We start from the raw sequence: 22,916 nt of genomic DNA, 5'->3' as shown, positions 1-22,916 counted from the left end.
AACTGGGTCATTTCCAATGACTTTAACCCATTAATTTTCTTAACTAACTTTTCTTTAGACTTATTTTACTAACCTGTACTGGACTTAATTGTCTCCTTCCCAATTGATTGGCCCAGCAGGTCATACTGATTTAACCTGGAGCCATCAGGAGCAACTTGTACTGAATCAGATGCATTGTAAGTCCAAATATAAGTGACCTCTGAGGTTGTATATGCATCTGTAGGAGATCAGAAAAAAGATCTGTTTTTATCATTTTAGTAAGAACCATCAGTAAAGTGCAACATCAAAAGTTGTATACTTCATAGAATAATTGTTGACTAAAATAAATCATTGTTGATATTTACAGATCATATTTTTTAGGGTAAAACGTGCCTTTGAAATTTACAGCTTCAATATGAAGGGTGTGAAGCAAATAAAGAGAGACAAACAAGATCATGAGACTATTTTCTTTGCAACCACTTTGAGAGGTAAAGAACACATTTATCTTTAGAGTCTGCAAAAATCAGTGGGCCTTGAGATAATAAAAACATCTCCCATAGTCTCAAGGTGGTAGAAGTCACTGTGGTAAACAGATTATGAATGCCATGGCTCAGGTAATTAGTTTAGAAATAACACTCACTCATGAAATGACAATCATAATCCAAAATAATATTGCTTTCTAGACATAAATTAATTTCATTAAAAATTAAATGACAGCTATCATACATGATACAATGCATTTCATTAGAAAGATGAGGACTGATTATTGCAAAACATGTAAAATAAATGAGAATGATATAATTTCCTCAAGTTGTAAATGCTTTTTAAAACATTTTCATTTTATTATTTTATTTTATTTTATTGATTTTTTTTTACAGAGAGGAAGGGAGAGGAATAGAGAGTTAGAAACATTGATGAGAGAGAAACATTGATCAGCTGCCTCCTGCACAACCCCTACTGGGGATGTGCCCGAAACCAAAGTACATGCCCTTGACCGGAATCGAACCTGGGACTCTTCAGTCCGTAGGCTGATGCTCTACCCACTGAGCCAAACCAGTTAGGACAACATTTTCATTTTAAAATTAATTTATACACCCAGATCTCACTGGACTCTACTTTCATTGCCTTCCAGGTAAGTTATGGATTGGTAAGAAAAGATTAAAGACATACAGACCAGGTATAATTTCCTGTTTTATTTGGCCAAGGAAGAATTTAGCACAAGTGAGATGACTCTAGAACCGGAGGGCAAGCAGCGTGCCTTATCTTAGCTGTCCTATGACCCTGGCATTTCCTTTGCTCCTGTATGTCCTGGTGGGGGAGCAGCTGAGCTCTCTATGCAGGCAGTCTCTCCACAATTGAATAAACAGATAACTCTTGCTCCTCTACTGACCTTGTGAAGAAATTCTATGCACTTTTGCTCATGAGAATGTTTTGAAATATTAGTCACCTCTGGTATTTGAGCAAAACTCAGTGCCATGGTCACGTTCTCAATTAACAGAGAGAAAGGACCAGCTGTTTCAATTGCTTCTAGACCTTGAGCAAAACTCACCACCCTGCTCACATTCTCAATGAAGGGAGAGAAAGGACCAGCTGTCTCTGCCAACATCTCTGTCTCTAACTATCCAGGACGTGGTGGTCCTCACCTTGATCCAAAGTTTGGGATCATAAATCCATTTGCATTTAAACTTCAGTAACAGTAAAAAGAATATAAGTTTGAATCTATCTCTGTGTGGTCTTTTAATAGTTTTCTGAATGTCGTTACTAAATGTTAATATCTGTTAAACACTGATTTCATTGTACATGTATTCATCTACATTCACAATAAATCATATTACATCATTTTTGAAAGAGGATTTTATATATCTATATATTTTATGTATAAGTATATTTAATAGTAGAGATATATTTATAGAGTTTACATATGAATAAATTCTACTTATTTTAAGCTTCAAATTTTTTTTAAATTTTAAATATTTCACCATTGATGATTGCTAAGATTAGATAAGTAACATCAGTAATGTGGATAACTAGCAATTCATTTGCAAATTATCAAGTAGCTTGTTTTGTTCTCTCATGAATATATATATCATGGCCCTATTTTCAATAAAATTCAAATGGCACATAATTTAATAAATCAAAGACACATCACTTGTACCACTTAATATCAGAAAGCCTTACAATACTCAAATAGTTGTGAGTCTTAATAAATTATAAACTTTTTTTAAAGTAATTGCAACTTCGCTTTTGAGTCTGTTGCTACTCTTAAATATAAATAAGAGGAAATGAAACCCTAGTGAGACATAGATGGGCAGGGACTCTGTCTGATTCACATTTATACTTTCAGCACTTGGTACCATGCCTGACACACACAAAAGTTTTCAATTCATTCTTGCCAGATTAATGAATATGCTCATAATGTTTTGATTGTTATTTATTATTAAATATAAAAATCTGGATAGGAACACAATAATCTGTTAAAGAAAATGACTGATCCTTCCCATGTCTTCTATACAAAAGAGATTATTTCATTACTGCTATAGGAATATGTGGGTGTTTTTGTTTTTGTTTTTAATTTGGGGTCTGGAGACAGAAGACAGAGCAGAAAGTTGTGCAGTGAGGAATAGAGGCACTCCCTGGTACACTAACACACATCTAAACCAGGAGGCCATAGCAACGTTTCTCAGGAAACTATAAAAGGAGATAAAGACAATTTATATTACAAATTTCATTATAAAGTCCTTCTCTAAATTTTCTTTAAATAATTTTATTTAATTCTGTTAACTCATTTTTAGTGCTACTGTATATCTAACATCACATGCATACTAATTCTTAGTAGTTGGTAACCAACAAAATCCCAAGATAGTCTTTAGTTAATTTTTGTGCAAAAAGACAACTTTCCATTTATTTTGGGCTAATGCACAGATACACTGAGATGCCCATTCAGGGAGGGCATATATAACAATATGAGGCAATAGGGAGAAAAACTGAATTCAAAAGTATAAGCTTATAGAAAAGATGCTTCTTTTACTTCAGAACAATGCTCAAGTTCCAGAAAGCCCATCATTTGGGGGGAAAACAAAGGGGCTTTGGAACAAGACAGGCAAAGGGCATGACTTGCTTCTGCCATATTTGTTGTGCCAACATCTTACGGTTCGGGTTGGCCTGTGTGTCTATGTCCACATTCTGGGGTTCATTCCTTTAACATTTATGCATCAAGTGCCTACCATTGGCAAGGATAAATAAAAGACTATTTACTGTGTCAAAAATAAACATGAAGAAAACTACCTAAGAACAATTAAACAGAGAATGCCTAACAACAAACTCTATGTTTTGCCCATATCGCTTCTAGATACAGACAACCATATTCTCAAGCATGCACTATTCCACTACTCTGTAGAAGCACTGCTAAGAGTTTGTTATTTTCACTTAAAATAATTTCAGGTGTATTTATTTCATAGTCAGAATGGTAACATCACCTCAGTTATATTTGGTGTCTTACTAGCTCTTACTTGTCCACTGAAAATGCCTTTCCTTCTTCCAGCATTACTGCATCGTGACTAAACCCTTTCTTTGGTATCAAGGCTTTTGAAAATGTTCTCTTTAATGCCACTTATGCAATGCAAATGAGTTTTCCTCCACCGCATCTGCTGAGTTTTTTCAACATCATATTTACGTTGTGTAACATGATTGACTATCTTAAATAATTTTGGGAAAAATGCCAGGATTGAAGTGGTGGTTTCCATGACAATAAAGGAAGGCTTTGTAGTTAAACAAAGAAGAGATTCTCAAAGAAAATTGAGAGCTGACACTTTTTGTAGGAATGGACAGAAAAAAACAAAATTGAACTTATTCCACAAAACTATGGTCATCAAAATAATTAGAGGCTTTGTCATTCATACATGCCATCATTCTTCCCTTTTCTTGGTACAGTCTGTGAGGAGAAGGCAACTGCTCAGCCAGAAATATTTTTAATCATGTTAGAGAACTGCATTTCTATTCACGAAGAGGAAAAGTCAAAAGCTAACCTGGATGGGCAAAGAAAGGGGTGCCAGAAAGAGCAAAATTTCTGAAAAGGTCATGCAATGGGACACGTTCACACAGAGAGAGGTTCTTTAGTAGTGTCCATGAATTGATCCTGAACCTGCCCTGAATGCCTCGTGGGCCTAGGAGATGACTTGACCTTCCCTCTTTTCAATTATTCCGGGAGAGCAAATGCTTCTGCTTGACATACAAGCTATCACCTCAGTGACCTAAAGAAGGTCAAATGCACAGAGCCATTTCTGAAATATTCTATGTACACAGAAGGAGCCTGCATGTAGCAATCCAGTGACAGCATCTCCTTCAAATTTATTTTAAGAAAATAAGAAAAAAAAAAACACTTTCCATTAGTTAGAAAGCAGAAAGATAATTGCATAGATCCAACATCTGTGCCTGCCATTTGCAACAGGCTGATAACTACTTTAATAAACAATAGAATCTATCCCTTAGAATTCATTCTTAGTTGACAAAAATGAAACATTCAGTTTGCATTTTCAGGGACTTTGAGCATTTTTTCATATGTCTCTTGGCCTTCTTTATGTCCATTTTGGACAAGTGTCTATTTAGGTCCTTTGCCCATTTTTTATTGGATTATTTGTCTTCCTTTCGTTAAGTTGTATGAGTTCCTTATACATTTTGGAAATGAACCCCTTATCAGATGTATCATTGGCAAATATGTTCTCCCATGCAGTAGGCTCCCTTTTCATGTTGTTGATGGTTTCTTTTACTGTGCAGGAGCATTTTATAATGATGCTGCATTTTTAATGTGCTAGTATTTGGCAAATAAGGTAAATGATATAGTCCTGATCTTCAAGGAGCTCCTAACCTAGCTTACATACTTAGGCAAACATATAATTTTTTATTAGCAATAATGTAAATGATAATGAAACACCATGATTCAAATATAATGATATTTGGGAGTACAATAGGGTTAGCCAATTCTGTGATGGAAATCAGCATGCCTTTTAATTCGGCATCCTACCTGGCAAGTATTAAGCATTGCATAATATGAGAAGAAACTATAACATTAAGCAGTGTTGCTGACTATCTTTGCTATTTTTTACCCAAAAAATGTAACTCCAATCCCATACTTACAGCTGCCAAATTTCAGAGGGCATGAATGAGCATCCATTGGAAAATCCTCCAAATGCATTGGACATTCAGCTTGAACTGTAAGCCTAAAAGTCAAAATCCCACTCTTTGTTTAAATAAGTTGGCAAGTCAGGATAAATCACTCCTTACTGTTGTCAACAAAATTAATGATGAGGTAGGACTTTCATTATAGCATCTTTGGTTAATTAACATTGAAATCTGATTCTGTTCTATCACATTTAGATGATCCGGCAGAAGACATTAGCCAAATACAAAATCTGAGCTCAAGTAACAATATTTACTTACAAATATACTTAACCATTTTTTAGTCTGTGATTTGTTAAAAAGTAAAGAAGTTATATATGCATTTTGAAGGGCTATTTTCCCATTAGCCTCACCATTCCTATTTGAAATATTAGAGAAAAAATGAAAAAAATATCTATAATGAAAACAATGTCATTTTCTTCCCCATCATCTCATCAACAACCATATAACAAAATTGATATAAGAATTCAATATTGGTTCACAGGAACTTCCCTCAAGATTACATAAACTTTGAATCAGTATCATATTTAGACTCATGAATATAAATATAGAAATAGGTACAGATGCACATATAGATGCATCTCCTAAAAATAGCTTGTTGAGACTAGACTGTTGGCTAAATTATGAATGTTATATATAATTTTTTTCTGTATCTTCATCACAATAAAGAGTAATCAGCAAATTTATAATAAAGTTATTCAGTACTCCATGGCACACAAAGGTAAAGTAGATAAAACATGAACTAAATCAAACATACAGAAAAATCTCTTGTAATGAGCAAAACAAATGTGATCAACAATTTAATTATAGATTAGTATTTAAGAATAACCCCAGGCAATATTTCCAAAACTATGTGTGTTCTCTTTCTATATTTTGTTTAAACCCCAGATTTCCAATTATTGTTTGATCCATAGGAATGATCAAAGTGTGTAAAATCTCAGGAGTATTGCCTCTGTTTTTCAAGATTTTAGAGAAAAAGGCGGAGATAATAGAAAACATTTTCATTTTAGGTAATGGTCATTTAGTAATGAGCCCGAAAGAGCTTTTTCTTTAAAGATTAGGACTGCATGAATGCCCATTCTCAAATAATTTTTCACAATTGAAATCTACCACTTAACATTTCATATGAAATAATAAATACATCAAATGCCTGTAAGACACATCTGTCTATGGGTAATGCTGATGAAAGTCATCCATGCTTCAGAGACTTTATTAAACATTTAATTTTAGAATATACATCATTTTATTAGATTTGTGATGATTTTCTTTTTTACATAATACCAACATTTTAAAAGATGAATTCATGGGAATAGTTAAAATGGAATAATAGTGTCAACACCTGTATATTTCTTTAGCTAATTTTTTAAAGGTTGAATCAGTGAAATTGATGTTACATGACACTTATTGATTTACAAAATGGCAATTTCATATGGTTCCATCTAAGACATATGTTTAAGGTATCCGATTTACTTCAAAGATTTGGTAAATAAAAATTGAGTTTAAAAATATATTTTCTTTAAAATAACTTCATAAGGAGAAACAGAATATTAAATGAAGTAAAAGCTTGCTTAAAAATCACTTAACTTTTTTGATGGGTTATATAATGAGATATTAAAAATAAAATTACATCCTGGTATAAAGAAAAATTGAAGTCATGCTCTTAAACTGTACTTAATTAAAATGAAGTGTGAAAGATAAAGAGCCAAAAATTAATCCTTAATAGTAAAGGCAATTCTTAAAATTTTACACACTAAAATGAGAATCGAACTCATAACTATCATTCCATGTTTATTTTTTAATGTGCATGCAATTACAAAGTATATTATAACTACTACAATAATCTGTTATGACAATGTTCGAGTTGTGCTAATGTTGACCTTGATAACCAGGTTAGCAGTATTTTAATACATGAATTACTCAGTATTTAAAGGCATCACAGTAAACCTACAAACATACCTCATTGTGTACAGTAGTGTCCCATCGTCCTGGATTCTAAGAAGTTTATTGGGCATTGTCATGTTATGAGCTACCGATTTTTTCCCGTTGTGAAAGAAGGTGTCTGGAGTCCAGATTTTGCTAGCCATTAAATTGTTAAGTCGAAGGATATTCATAGGACCTTTAAATTTTAACCTTTCATCTTTCCACTTTTGTCGGAAGAACACATCTATTGTATACTCCTGAAATATAAAATAACATTCTTAGGGAAACAATAAATGTAGATACAAGGACTACAAAACTCCAACCAATAATATAGTTTCAAAAGAGAGAAAGATACATTGATAGAAGTAAATTTTGAATCAGAAAGATCATTCCTTTCTGGGATAAAGTATTTGTACTTACACAATTAACTACATTTTATTATGGAGATAATAAATAAATATACTTTATCTGGTCTTTTCAGTTGAACAAGGTCTCAGTTCACACTGCTTTACTTCACCCTGTAATTTAGAACTACTTGGAGAGGGGGCATCCTTGGGGCAGGGTCTGGGTGGATTGCTTTGTCATTTGTCTTAAGGAAGAAATAGCAGGGAGCCTTCTCCATAGCAAAAAAAAAAAAAAAAAGAAACAAGTATTAAACGCACTGTCAGATCTGTGTGAGTCATCATCTCTGTTGCCAAAGAAACGGTAGAATATCTTATTTTATAAAATACTAAAATAAATGGTGAGATATCATATTGTTAGCAAGAATGCATTAGGGGATAACGATTTTGACAGTTTATTTTATGAAATCAGTTGTAATAAAAAGACTTTGAAAGTTATTAGTTATTGAATTTGATAAGTTACTGTATTTGTATGTAAATACAAATAATTTACAATTAAACTCCTTCAGGTTGAAATGTAATATTAATTATTCATACAGATCAGTTTGTGATCCATTCCTTTATTATCATTCTCCAGCATTTTTTTTTAGCTGAATCTCTGTCTCTCTCTGTCTCTCTGTCTCTCTCTCTGTCTCTCTCTCTCGCCCTCATTGCCTCTCTCCCTCTTCCTCCTTCCCTTCTTGCCTTTCACTTTCTATCCTGTCTTTCTCAGCATAATATAATGTACACATTTTAGATGAGATACACAATTCACAATTGTGATTAATACTGACAATCTATTGGATGTTCACATTTCTGTCATCATTACCAACGTAATATATGTTTTTGCAAAAACTCACATGATAAATAATTAAAATTTTCAATTACACATTTGAGATTGGAAATTCAATAACTGTCCTTTGGCCACAATGTCACAGTTATCAAATGGAAGAAAATAAATGCTTCAGCAATTTCACTCAAGTATGACTGTGTGTGTAAAAAAATGCAGATTAGACATGGCCAGTGTGGCTCAGTTGGTCGCTGGTTGTCCTGTGCAATGAAAGGTCATAAGTATGATTCCCGGTCACCATTGGGGTGTGTATAGGAGGCTCAATAAAAACATAGTTTAAAAAGGGCAGATTAAAAAGGTCCAACACTTATGAAAATATCAAATCATTGTGCACATCTTAATCAAGCAAATGAAAGGAAATGATTCTCAGCAATCCCTCAACAATGGACTGGATGGAGATAATAACTATGAGCCATGAATAGGTCATGAAAGTGGCTCTGGGCTGTGCTCCTAATTTTTAGGAGGAAAATTCATAATCGAACCACCCTTACTCTCCATGGTTTAGTCATTGTTTTAAAGGTTTAATTCTGTTAGATGAAATTCAATTAACAACAACAAAAAACTAGATTAAGAAATGAGTCCTTGGGTATGATAAGTTTTTACACAGGTGTTTCTTTCCAACTGTGGTTCCCTAAAATTAAACTGAATGCGAATCCCTATGACATTTACTTTTCCAGGTAAATAATGTATTTAACATCTTCTTATAAAATTTCCAATTCCATTTTTCCATTTCTTTAAAATGATGGTATGTTTTATTGGTTTTAGAACTCACTGCTATAGCAATCATCTCCTACAGACATACCACATAAGAAACACATAAGTTTTCCAAACAGTAAATTTTAGGCGATCTTTTTTTAAAAAAAAATCAAGAACATCATTTGTTTTCCTGTTTTGTTGTTATATTTTTATTGATTTCAGAGAGGAAAGGAAAGGGAGAGATAAAAACATCAATGCTGAAAGATAATCATTGATAGGCTGCCTCTGGGGATCCAGCCCATAACCCGGTCATCCCCAGGCGTGTGCCCTGACTGGGAATAAAACCTTGACCTCCTGGTTCACAGATCGATGCTCAACCAGTGAGACTCGCCAACCGGGCAACACCATTTGTTTCTGAGCATTCACAGTGAATGAAGTTGAACCATGCCAACATATCCAGTGTGCTCTGAGCCTTTTTCTCCCACTTTCACCAGGCACATTCATGCTGTTCTCTAGATAATTCTAATGATCCTCACACTTTACCACTCCTCAAATAGAGCAAATTCCTTATCCTCCCAAACCAAGATCTTTACTCACAACCACACTCCCAGTCCCCTGAATGCCTGGAAATACATGGTCAGGTCGCTAGCTATCTTTATTACTGATAAAGCATTCCATTATGGCAAGATTATACATTCGTTCCTCTGCCTCCCAACTGGAATGCAAATTGTCAAGAAAGGGGCCATGGCTTTCATTTGTATATTTTTTGACTTTGTCTTCCGACGTACAAGAGAGTATAAAGAATATTACAAATACCTTTTAACCATCAGCAGCAGAAATGTCATCCCAGATGTTATTGAAGCCTCCCCTCTCCTGTTTATTTCATCTCAATCACACTGCCTTAGTCTCTGAGAAAATCATTTTCTCGAATTTGGGGTGTATCGCACCCATACATGTACTTACCCATTTACCATGCACATCTATGTATCGTGTGTCACATTGTTAACGTTTACAGAAATGGGACCTTACTGTGTATATTTTTCTGACACTCGCTTTTTTCAGTTGCCTAGTTGAGATTTATTCATGCCAATACATCTCATCATACTTTCATTTTCACTGCTACATAGGACATTTCACAATATTCTATTGTAAGAATATTGCACAATATTCATTTTACTCCTTGCTCTTAAATATTTTTCGATTTCCAGCTTGTCACTATTATAAGCAATACTGCTATAAAAATTGTTACACCATGATTTTAGTACAAAAGTGTAGCAGTTAGTCTAGGGCAGAGGTCAGCAAACTTTTTCAATAATGGCACAGAGAGTAAACGTTTTAGGCTTTGCAGCCATATGGTCAGTTTCACAACTATTCCATTCTGCTCTTGTGTGAAAGTCCCCACAGGGAACACGTAAATGGGTGAGAGTGGTATGTTCCCACACATCTTTGTTCGCAAGAATAGGCAGCTGACAGGATTTGGCCCATGGGCCGGAGTATGCCCACTACTGCTCTAGAGTAAATTATAAGTTGGGTTACTGGGATGTATTGCATGTGCATCTTCAAAATAACAAGATATAGTCAAATTTAAATCCTAAGAAGTGTATACATGGATATACCCACTAGCAATGTATAAACTTTCTTGATTCTTTACAACTTGGGGTAAAGAGAATACTTCATTTTAGCCATGATGCTTGGTGTGAAATGTTTCATAGTGCTACCATTTGGATTTCCCTGTTAACTAGTGAAATTTAACAAATTTTTATGTTTATTAAATAACTCTAGTTTTCTCTTATGGATTTTCTGTTCATTTATTCAGTTTTTTTAAGGTTGCCTTTTTCTTATTGAGTTACAGAAATTCTTTATATTTTCTATATAGGAGTATTTTTTTTAAAACACAGACTCAATAAGAATACTAATCAAGATCATAAGCTATACAATATATCATAATTACAGCAGTGGGTAAAAGTTGGTTAAATTGCCTGCCATCATTACCTAAAAGATGAATCATAAGTAAGAATACAAAATAATAACAAGAATAATAATAACACAAATAAATAATAGAATAATAATACAAGAATAAACTGTGTTGTAAGTATTCATAACTATAAACCTACTTTTGCCAAGTCCTTAAATCCCTGTATGTTTCTTATAAAAATGTAAAAGTTCTGCTTTTAATATTTAGGTCCTGGAACTATTCTGCATCATATGAAATGAAAATCCAACCTTTTTTTTCTAATGGGAAAAACAATTTTCTATTAAGCCATCCATCTTTCCCCACAGATCTCATGTATCTAGTGGCAATATAGGTATGAATCTGTTTCTCCCCCCATCATTTGTTTATCTCTGCATTGGTTCCAAAGTCATGATTACTATCACTATATCATAATTATAATTAATAATATTTTAATTATAGTTCAATCAATTTTATTATGATTTTGATTTTTGATTTTCTTTATGTAGGGACATTCTACATAAAGTGTGTTTTTATATTTTCAAATGTATTGCTTTACTTACTTATATTTTTTTCAATGGTGTTTAATTGTATTGCATTTGTAATAAGGGACTATGCTCTGAAGATACCAAATCATTCCAGAGTTTTTTTAGTATCTTGAGATTTCTTGTTGAATCTGACCATCTCCATCCTTTAATGGTAATTCAGTCTATTTACACTTAATGTGATTACTAATATATTGAACATATGTTCACATTATATAATTTTTATCAGGGACAATTAAAATAGTGAAGATACAAGGAATAATTTATATACATGTTTCATGATTAACTAATGAAAATAAACCAGAAACAAACTCTAGAAAATTGAGGAGGAGGAACCATAAACACACACACACACACACACACACACACACACACACACGGAAAAGAGGGAGAGAGAAAAAAATTAAGAAGCATATAGAGATCAATAGTGTCAAATAGTGCTGACATATCTCGAAAGCTTTGTAGAAAGAGTTCAAAAGCTAGAATACAATGGGTTGAGGAGTGGACAAAGGGTATAATGGGGAAAAAGTACTTTCACCCAATCCTGAATTTGTAAATGCCATTACGGGAAATCAATGTTTCACTTGTAATATCTAGAGATTACCTAATATCATTCTTTAGCTACTTCCAAGCAAAAAACCACCTAAAATGCAGGAGCTTAAAATAGCAATCAGTTATTATTAGCTCAGAAGTATGAGACTAGGGATCAGTGGACCTCACCTGGCTCAGATGATCTCAGATGTTCTTACTCCTGCATCTGAGGATGAGCTGGCCACTGGCTGATATGGACTCACATCCTTGTAGGGACACTGGGGCAACTCAGCTCTGCTCCAGGTGTCCTGTCCTCCTTCGGGGAACCCTGGGCTACCTAGAGCTTATCTTTCTCATGACAATGGCACAGTACAAAATAACCAACCAAGCTCATTTCAACTCATTGCTTGTGTTTAATGTCTTTTAACAAGCCATAGGCCAAAACAAGTCACGTGGTTGAGGTGAGTGACAAGTGTTATAATAGGTCACCCTATGCTTAGTGGAAGGGCATAGGGTGAAAGGAAGCAGAATTAGAGCAGATATACAAAGAAGGGAATAGGGACCATCATTGCCAATCATTGCAACCTATCACCCTAGCCCTTTGTGAGAGAAAAATAAAATATTTTTGTGAATGAATAAAGAGTTTGAGAGCATCTAAAACTTCACTTCCTCATGTGACTCCAATGAAAGACTCAGTGATCTAATACAAGGGAGGCGGGTTGGTTATAACTTAGTAAAAATAACTGTAACCAACTGTATTGTACCTACATGAAAAGAAAACCTGTGAGCTGAAGCGTGATTACCAGCAACGGTTTACAAAGTAGGGTGTGCACATCCATTTAGATATAGGAAGAAAATGCTACAATCTTTATTTCTACATAGAATTCTTATCTAAACATAGAGGGTAAAGAAAGCTTTGCTGGTCAACAATAGCTGGAATGATACCGGCACTCTCACCATGTCCACAAGTCGATGAAGGTCATGCATGTAACACATCTTATGGGAAGAAAAGGAGCCTCCAACAGGGCCCTCTCAGTGATGCCTCATCCATTTGCTCCCAGTGGACTGTGATTTATACATAATTAAATTTGCAAGTGATCACATCTAGTTCTGATTAAACCCCCTCTAATGAAAATAGACAAATGGCTTCAAGAGATTATTACTAAACGACACCATGGGTTGAAAAACACACTAATAATTGCATAAGCACAAGTGGACAACAAGAAACGGGATATCTGTTCTATGAGCTCTTCATCAGCCACATTAAACATGATGAGCTAAATCAGCTCTAAAATAAAATCTGCAAAAGCAAATTTATAAGAATACTAAAGCTATTTAAAATATGGGTTTAGACTCACTGCTTTAATGATGACCTTTATTTTAAGTACCTTGAAATACTCGTTAATGATAGCATAAGGCCATTGCAAATAATGAGTTGCTTGAAAACTAAACATTCAGAACATGAAGACAAATATCTAAAATTGGTGGCTGTATTTTTAAAATTAGTGTGATGGTTCAGTAACCAATAGCCAATAATGCACTTCTCAATTTGAATTTATATACCTTTTTCATCTACAACAGTCATCAAAACAAACATTAAAATATGAATTAGAGTCAGACCTTTGATTGCTATATTATAATAAAGCACATTTAAACATATTAATTGCTAAAACATTATCATGAACAGCAATCTTAAATGGTATCAAAAATAAGTATATTTTATTAATAAATATAACAGTCATTCCTGAACAATAAGTGATTTAACTTTATATCGTTCCAATTTCTGCTTTGGTGCTTATTTTATATTTTAATATGTTAGTACAAAAGTATACAGATGTAGAAATACATAAATAAGTGCAGTTGATCCACTAGTTTTTGTGGGTTTGCTTTCTATATTTAAAAGGCAGAGTAAGTAGACAACCAAATAATATTTAATGGATCTCTACTAAGAATAACAGGATTTCCAAATTATTTACATGTGATTGCCTTAAATTCATATAAAATGCACATTCTCAGTATTTGAAAAGAATAGAAAAATTCCTTAAAAGAAACTTAGATTTCACCATGAGTATACTAGTATACTTTTATAGTAATAGCTTGATTTGTATGTTATAGAATATTGTTAGAGAAATACAGAACAATGCATCCTCTTCATACAAATTTAAGAGTTGGACCCATGAACTGAGATTCTAAAAGAAATCAGTAATAACAAGAGTAGAAACAAAATCTTTTAGGAATATACAAAGAAGCAAATTTAGGAAACACCAAAAAATTCACAAGTACATATCAGCATGCAGCTAACCTATGGCCAATGTACTGGAGAAGTGAGACTAATTATTGGATAAAAATGAAATGAAAGAATTCACATAGTTCCATATTTCAAAAATAATTTACCAGAAATGTAATCTTTTAAAAGATGGGGTTATAGATAAATTCCGTGGTTTTCCTGTGTCTAAGCTTGTTAGGGGCAAAATCAAGAGAGGGATACAATTCCAGTCCAATACTGCAAACAAGAAAATCACTCTCTATTGCATAGTTTATTGCATAAACATGATTTCAAGGACACATTGACTTAGTGAAGACATCATATTTTTAGTGCCTGGGTACATTAATTATAAGTCAATGCTTGTAGCCTGTTTTGATGAATTATGTCCAAATGGCAGGGCTGTTCTTGGAGTAATTTCCCATTTACTTTGATCTACTGAGTGTATTTTAAAGTACCAACTTTTATTTCTTTATACCCTTTTGGCTAATAAAAGATAGTCTCCTCTGAGTAAATTCCAATCAGTGTGTTTCTTTTTTATTATTATTCATTTTATTTATTTATTTATTGATTTATTTTCGCATCACCATTTATCCCTCTATATGCTCCTCCACCACCACCTGCCCCGCCTCCCACCACAATCACCACACACGTGGACACAGACAAGAGTGTGTTCCTCGTATGACAAATGAAAATGTAGCCTCCCTCTCCCTTACCTCTCCAGCCTGGTGTTCAGCAATCCTCTCCCATCGTACTCTCTCCTGCAGCAATACTGATACTGCAGGGCCTCTAAGGCCTCATGCTCAATCTTAGAACCCAAACCCATTGACCTCTGCTGCAGTATCTCTTCCTTATCGACCCCTACATTTGGCCACATTTACTTCACTTTGAGAACAAGGGTCATAACCACCTTCTTGCATGCATCGGAAATAAACAATAATTAGTCTATGAATGAATGAATGAATGAATGAGAGGTCTCATTGGAAATGAAATATTGCAACAAGGATTCTGGGAACAACAGCACAAAGGGTACATAAGGAGAAAGGCATCATCAGAGACAGATAGAAGAAAAACTCTCAGATATCTTACAGCAAAGAGTCATCAGTATGCAATACCCTAATTCTTAAATTCACAGGTGAGAATGTTGGCATGTGTCTGTTTGAATAACTATATTAAGCTAATCATAGTGGGCATTTATTGTATATGATAGTAATCTTTTAGAGAATCTTGACATATATAAAAAAGCCATGCCATAGTAAGTCCTCTGGTAACAGAGATCTACTATGTTTTAGTTTTATTTAGGAATACTTTGGCTTTGGGGAGGCAATTGGCTCTAAGTCCCTTTTTGATCTGACTCAGAGTTATGTTCTAGTCTCATCTCCTTTCATATCCCTAAGAGTATTCTAGGCTTCTATTATACTAACCTTTTACATTTCACTAAACTCAACAAACTCTTCTAATTTTTGCTAAAACATTCTTCTCATTATATAGCTGGCCAACCAATCCCTATTTGTCCTCCTTAGCTCTTTCCTTTTTCTAGAAGCCTTCTCAGGTGTAGATATCCTCAGCACACATCCCCTCTACTACCATATTAATTCATAAACACGGCAATAAAAAACATGATCACACTGTTTTAAAATGATAATTTTTTCTTAGTCCCGCAACCCCCCCGCCCACACACACACACACTGCGAACAACTTGAGGGCAGCACTGCTTATACCTACGTATTTCAGCTCTCAGCACTGTGACAGACACAGAGCATGTACTTAGTAAATCTTGTTGAAATGAACAAACACAACTCATGCCTTCTTGTAGCTCAGTGTGCAGGAAAGGGAAAGATATGTGAAGGTTTTTAGTATCCAGCGTGAAAAGTCATAAGAAATGTGTGAACGCCATGTGGTGGAGCACAAGGACCAGAAGGGCTGACTCTCCTTGGAGTAGCCTAGAGAAACATCAGAGAAGATGAAATGTGAGCTTGGCCTTGAGTAAATGAAAGATCTCCAGTTGGCAACAGAGGAGCGAAGCACAACAAAAACAGGGGAAAACATGTGCAAAGCCAGAGAGCTGTTAAAGATAATGGCATGCTCGGAGAACAGTGAGAAGTTCAATGCAATCTTTAAAAATAAAAGCCTTCCAGCCACTGCCCTCTGTCTCGCCTCCTCGCCTCAACCACGCTGCTTAAAAATGTCTCCACCACTCTTTACCCATTTCCTCACCTCCCACGCGCTCAGCCCACTGCAATCTGGTTGCTGTTACCACGATCAGCAAATATCTCCTTGTTCTTTATCTAATGACACACTCGAATCCTTTTCTTGACTTTACTACAATATATAACACTGTTGTCATCTCTCTACTTTTTCAATACCCTCCCGCATTCGCATAAAAAGCACATTCTCTGGGTGTTGTGCGAAACCCTTGGGAAAATCCTCATCCTGGGATCTGATACCTTCTGTGTCTTCCAAAAACCTACCTGGAATGATGTCTCCCGGAAAATGTATGGGACTGACACCAATGGATAATATATTATTCTTAATCAAGATATACAAGTCCAGTGCGGCTCTCCCAAGAAGACAGATTCCACCCTGGCAACCTGGGGAAAAACATTCAACCTCTGCAATGTTTTGGGGTTTTTTTAATCACTCAGGTTCAGAAATCATAGCTGTTTGTTATTTAGTTTATACAAAAGAATTGAGGGGGAGGGGTGGTAGGGAGTGCTATTTTCTGAAGAAGCCAAGAGAGCTATGACTGGATGTCCTTAGTTCTCACACCCTCCCTCCTGCAAGATGAAAAAGGACGAAGTCAAACTAGTCAGACTACCTTTACTTGCCGTCTTTTGTGAAATTGTTACTGCATTCCCTAGGTGAGGTTTTACTGTGAGCAACTCCTATGGGTTCACCCCATTACGGAACAAATCATATCCTATCTTGACTAAGGGCTGCAAGTGAAAAATATACTGATCATTGCACATCGTTGCATCTAATCCTATCTAATAAAAAGCTAATATGAAAATCGACTTAACAACGGAATGACCGGTTGCTATGATGCACACTGACCACCACGGGGCAGATGCTCAATGCATTTTGAGGAATATTTTTAAAAACTATAGGAGGATGTTGAAAAATATTAGCTGAAGGAATGCATGTTCCCCAAGTCTAAACCCTATCCTTCCACAATATCAATAACCTTACAATAATCAACTTATACATGCCAACTTTAAAGTGAGTATACATCATGTCTTTACTTTTGATATGTAATATTTGCCATATTTGCAGCGGTCATTTACAAATGACAACTTCTGATAAAGGTTAGCATCTAAGTCCAGTATTAAGTTTTGACCAAATATTGACATATAACAACTTTCTAAAACCTTCCTATGATGTTAATTACCAAACAACATAATATCCCAATAGCTTCTGGAGGATCTAAGTGATATTAAACACTGTTTTGATAACATAAAAAGTAAGGTCTAGAAACCAAGGTCACCGCTTACCCTGCCTGGCTACTTCTTAATGGCCTGATGGTAAACTCTGAATCAGTCAGGTTGAGATGACTTCAAAGTTCCCATTGTTCAAGTTCTAACCTTAATACTTAGCACTGCAAGAGATAACCATTCGAGCTGAGGTTCTTAGCCTAATTTTTGGTGCAGTAATTGATGGCAATACCATTATGCCTTAAAAATATGCACACACAGTAAAAGTGTTTACTAATATGGGAAAAGCCTTCTATATAGAAACCAATGAGAAAAATTATCAATGAGCGAGTTATAAATTTCTAAAATGCACATGCCTACTAAAAACTTTGTCAATTGTCAACTGCTAGTGCATTCCAAAGTTTAATTACCTTCTTACAAATTGTTTAAATGTTGAAATAAAAAAATTAAACTTAATTGCAGACACTGTAATTAGAAACTAATTATAATTTAGAACTTCACCTTTCTCTGGACAATTACACTTGTTAATGATTCTGAGATACAGTTTACCTGTGCGTGTGTGTGTTTGTGCTCTTGGTTTTTAATACTTTCTGCTATGCTGTTTTTTCCTCTCAAGCTAATGTCACAGCGTATCTGCATCACTGACCTGAACAGGAAGACTTGGGGGTTTAGGTCTTGCTGCAGTGTGTGCATTGCATAGAAATGAGTATATCTGCTAAGCTGATAAAAGTAAAATTAAATTTATCCTTTACTGTTCTTCCATTGCCTAATTGCTTCTGCAAGCCATTTTTATATATGGCTGATAATGATATGGGTTATATTTTCCCTTACCATTACAATAACTTTCTTTCTATTTAAAGTGTCACAGCCAAGCATAGTTTCTTGATTGGAAATATAAATTTAATATAAATTCAAACTTTCCCTCATTATCTTACTTTACAGCAAAAAATAATATCAAGGTTGAGAATCACTCTGTTTGATCATCAAAAAGATCAAATTATTCCTATTCACAAAATACATACATGCTTTTAAATGGAGTGCTGTCTTCACTGGTAGATGTGCAATATGACTAAGTATGTATATTTGTATATGTCTGTGTTACATTTGTATATAGATAATTCAGGTTTCATTTTCCCCATCTTCATCATGCTTCTCTAGATTTGGACAAATAGCAAACAGTACCTGTTGTGTGATCAAACCATCTCTTGGCTCTCATTCAAAATCCTCCCCATTCCACACATTATTATGTATACCAATTATCAGTGTATTGCCTCTCAGCTCCAAATCCACCCTCTTTTCCCCTTCTCGGCGATACTGCAGAAGGACTCTGTAAACACTGGCCCTTTGCCAGCTGGCACAGTGTTAGGCTTTGTCAACAAAAGGTATGGGAGGAATCTTTTGATGTCCTAGCAAAAGAAGACGACTCTCTGTGCTTCTCTTGGGGATGCAGATGCCTCGTCATTCTTTGCGTTGCTTCAAAAGGTTGGTATGCGAGGAGTTTTCAGCCACCAGGCAGGATATTCTTACACACCAGCTTCCGCAAAGACCCTCACAGGTTTCTTCACCAGCAACAGCGGCAGGCTCCCGGAGCACCAACTCATTCTTCACTGAGCTCTGACTCAGCCTTCAGTGGCAAGGCGCTCTGCCAAGTCCTCACTGTCTTCCTTGTTCATGATGCTTCACTCCTAGAAGCAGACGTTGCCTTCTGCGTTTGCTAATTCTACATTGATTGGTTTTCTTTTACCCTGTTTTATTATTTAACCACTTCTACCAGTTCATCATTAATTATATTGGATTTTCCCTGTGCAAATGACTGTTGTGGATTCTTTCCTCTGACTGGATGCTGATGATAGGTGCTCAATTGGCGGACTTGCAATTAATCAGACTTCCTCCAAGCAAACTACTGGTAAGACTGAGTAAGCAGGTGAATAAAGATAGAAATAAAGTAGAAATTTGGACATGACCAAAGAGAATTCTATAGGACTGTGTTAGGCTGGGATATTCAGAGAAATGTAACATTAGAAAACTGTTGAGGGCCCACAAAGCTTTCAACAGCCTCTGAGATGTAAAATATTTATTTCATTTGGGAAAATATCTCAATATCTAGGTGCCTGTGCATACATACACCCACACACATACAAATACATTCCAAAACAGAAAAATAAAATTAAAAAATCAAAGTGATTTTTTTAAATGTTGCCAACCATAATTCCACTCAACTCAATTATATATAGTTTGGAATGTAAGTCAATTTTAATGTTTAATATAAAGTGTGGTAGGGGCCTCCAAAATAAGAAATCAAATCATGAGTGTGCTAAAATTTTTTAAAGTTCTTAGGTGAAGTTCGCTGAAGAGACCAAATTTTGCCTGGCTGGCATGGCTCAGTGGTTGAGCATTGACCTATGAACCAAGAAGCCACTGTTCGATCCCCGGTCAGGGCACATGCCCGTGTTGTGGGCTTGATCCCAGTGTGGGGTATGCAGGAGGCAGCTAGTCAATGATTCTCTGTCATCACTGATGTTTCTATATATCTCTCCCTCTCTGAAATCAATAAATTATATATTTTTAAAAGCGACCAAATTTTGATTTCAATTCAAAAATTAAGGAGTTTAAATTTTTTGTTGTTGCTAATGACTACATGCCTAACATTAGCTACCAGCTTTTTATTTTTATTTATTTATTTGCATATAAACATTAATGTTTATTTTATTTTTCTCATTTCAATGTTTTATTAAAATACTTTTTTGTTTATAGGGACAATCAAGAAAAAAATACATCATTTATATGTAAAATACAATGAACATAGGCTCATGGGGATGTAGATTTTTAAAATTTCAAAGAAGCTTTCATGAAAACAATGACAACAGCAGACAGGACCACAGACACACAGCAGCATTATTGGCTGATCATGACTACCTCACTGGGACATGGTCCTGTCCCAGTTCTGGCACACGTTATGCTTAATCTTCAAGTCTTAACTTAGCACATCAGTATCCCCTGTTCTTCATTTCAACTTGACATCAGTAGATTCCTTATGTTAACTGTTAAACTTTAATTTTAATTGCAGAATTATAATGCTTTTTCCCATTATTTTCCTTACTTTATTTTTCTCATAACTCATGATTTGTAGAAATAAATAAATTTGCCAACTTTCCCTGAAATGAAGTCATAAATAGAAACACTAGCTAAATAATTGCAGTTTCTTTCCCTTCCCTTTAAAAAAAATTCAGCTTCATTGAGGTATAAATGACAAATAAAATTGTAAGATATTTAAAGTGTGCATTGTAGCAATTTAATGTACCTATACATTGTGAAAGAATTCCCCCCATCTAGCTCAACTATTTATCTTTTGTGTGTGTGACATTTGTTTAAGTTCTACTCTTTTAGAAATTTGAATTATACAATACATTGTTATTAAGTATAGTCACCATGGTTTACATTAGACCCTCAGACCTTTTTTATCTTATAGCCGAAAGTTTGCACTCTTACACCCACCTCTCCCTATCCCCACCCCCAGACCCTGACAACCATATTTTTACTCTTTCTATGAGCTTAATTTTTTTATTTGACATAAAAGTAATACACATGGAATTTGTCTTTCTCTGTTAATTCACTTAGCATAATGCCCTCAAGATCAATCCATCTTGTAGCAAATGGCAGGATTTTGTTATTTCTCATGGCTAAATAACATCCCTCTGTGTATATATACCATGTTTCTATACCTTGGTTATTGTGAATTAGCCTCTCATGAACATGGGAGGGCAGATACCTCTTTGTGATCCTGCTTTCATTTCCTTGGGATGGATACTCAGAAGTGGGATTGCTGGATCCTATGGATTATATTTTTAAATTTTTGAGGAACCTCCATAGTGTTTTCCACAGTGGTTGTACCATGTTACATGCCCACAAACAGTGCACAAGGGTTCCATTTTCTCCACATCCTCCCCAATACTATTAACTCTTGTCTTTTCAGTGAATATATATATATATATATATATATATATATATATATATTAAAAAGGACTAATCAAAACCCCAAGCTACAATGGAGCACCACAGATACAAAAGGATTAGCATCCTTAACTCTCATGTATTTGGCTAGAACAAATAGACATGAGTCAATCACATAATCCTATAAAACTAAAAATACTCCTTTCTTCTAAAAAAATTATTCCTCCCAACTTTGCATATATTAAGTAAAAGCAGTATTTAATGAAAAACTCACCATATCTGTATCTGAGACAGGGCCAAAACTGGTCACATAGATGTTAGTGAAGACTTCAGTAATACTGTCTGATAGAGAAAAAGAGATTGAATATAGATGTTATGTAATGAGAGGCACGGGAAACAGAAGGGGTCAAGTTCATGGCATGGTTAGAAAACTGTGACATTTAGGAATATCGCTCTTTCTTTTCAACTTTCAGAACCAACAAAAATATCTAGGTTGCTCACTTATTTCATAGGTTCTAGCAACCCTAAATGCAAAATTCCTAGAAGTATTAAGATCTTCTTACTTGGAAACTACAACTGACTAGAGCATTCTTTTGTATGCATATTTCTCAAAATTAATAGTTTCTTAGAATCTATCATAATTGAACTAGTTTTCAATAAATTTTCCATAGGTACTGAAAATAAAATATAGTTAGCATGATTACTCTGTGATATAGTCCTGTATTTGATTCATAAACTAAATATTTCAGATGGTACTTAATGATGGTAGAGATTTAGTTTTTAGGTTGTAAATTAATGAATCTTCTGAATAAAGCAAAAAACAGATGGCTAATCATTACAAATAAATATAATCCATATTAATATAAAAGTTATTATTCAGTGATATAAAAATAAAAGCAAATAACATACATTAATCACAATGGATTACTTCCAAACAAGCTTGCTTTTTAATGTATTTAAGAATGCCGAAATTGCCAACACTTATTTAGCATTCATCTTATTTAATTCATCTTAATTGAATTAAAGTCTATAGTTATGTCCCTTATTGACTGTAACATAATTAACTGGATTGCTCTGTTAGCCAGGTGATTTTAAGTAAGGCAAATGGTGAGGGGGGCTGGAGTGTTTAAGAGAAAAACACTTTAAATGTTCTTATAGAAAAAAAATGCATCATTAATTTCTACCATCATACAGTCAGGGGATAAAAATAAAATAAAAATTTCTATCATCATGAAATCAATGTC

The 22,916-nt window shown here is 34.6% G+C and overlaps 1 protein-coding gene across 2 annotated transcripts in view; it reads right to left on the bottom strand.

Annotated features, from left to right (window-relative positions):
- GABRA2 (gamma-aminobutyric acid type A receptor alpha2 subunit) overlaps window positions 1-22,916 on the bottom strand; it is a 103,711-nt gene that overhangs the window by 33,773 nt on the left and 47,022 nt on the right. The window contains exons 4-7 of one of the 2 annotated variants that reach the window (XM_014455569.2): window positions 21,947-22,014; window positions 7,111-7,331; window positions 5,113-5,195; window positions 74-217 (exon numbers count right to left, since the gene is read on the bottom strand). In XM_014455569.2, the coding sequence (XP_014311055.1) occupies window positions 74-217; window positions 5,113-5,195; window positions 7,111-7,331; window positions 21,947-22,014 (516 nt within the window). The remainder of the gene's footprint in view (window positions 1-73; window positions 218-5,112; window positions 5,196-7,110; window positions 7,332-21,946; window positions 22,015-22,916) is intronic. The other variant, XM_023753608.1, reaches the window with a different exon arrangement.

The sequence above is a fragment of the Myotis lucifugus genome, unplaced genomic scaffold (assembly GCF_000147115.1).
Source record: "Myotis lucifugus unplaced genomic scaffold, Myoluc2.0 scaffold_48, whole genome shotgun sequence".
In the NCBI taxonomy this organism is placed as follows: Eukaryota; Metazoa; Chordata; class Mammalia; order Chiroptera; family Vespertilionidae; genus Myotis; species Myotis lucifugus.
The sequence above is the reverse complement of the archived record's forward strand: the minus strand, read 5'-3'. Positions and strand labels throughout refer to the sequence as shown.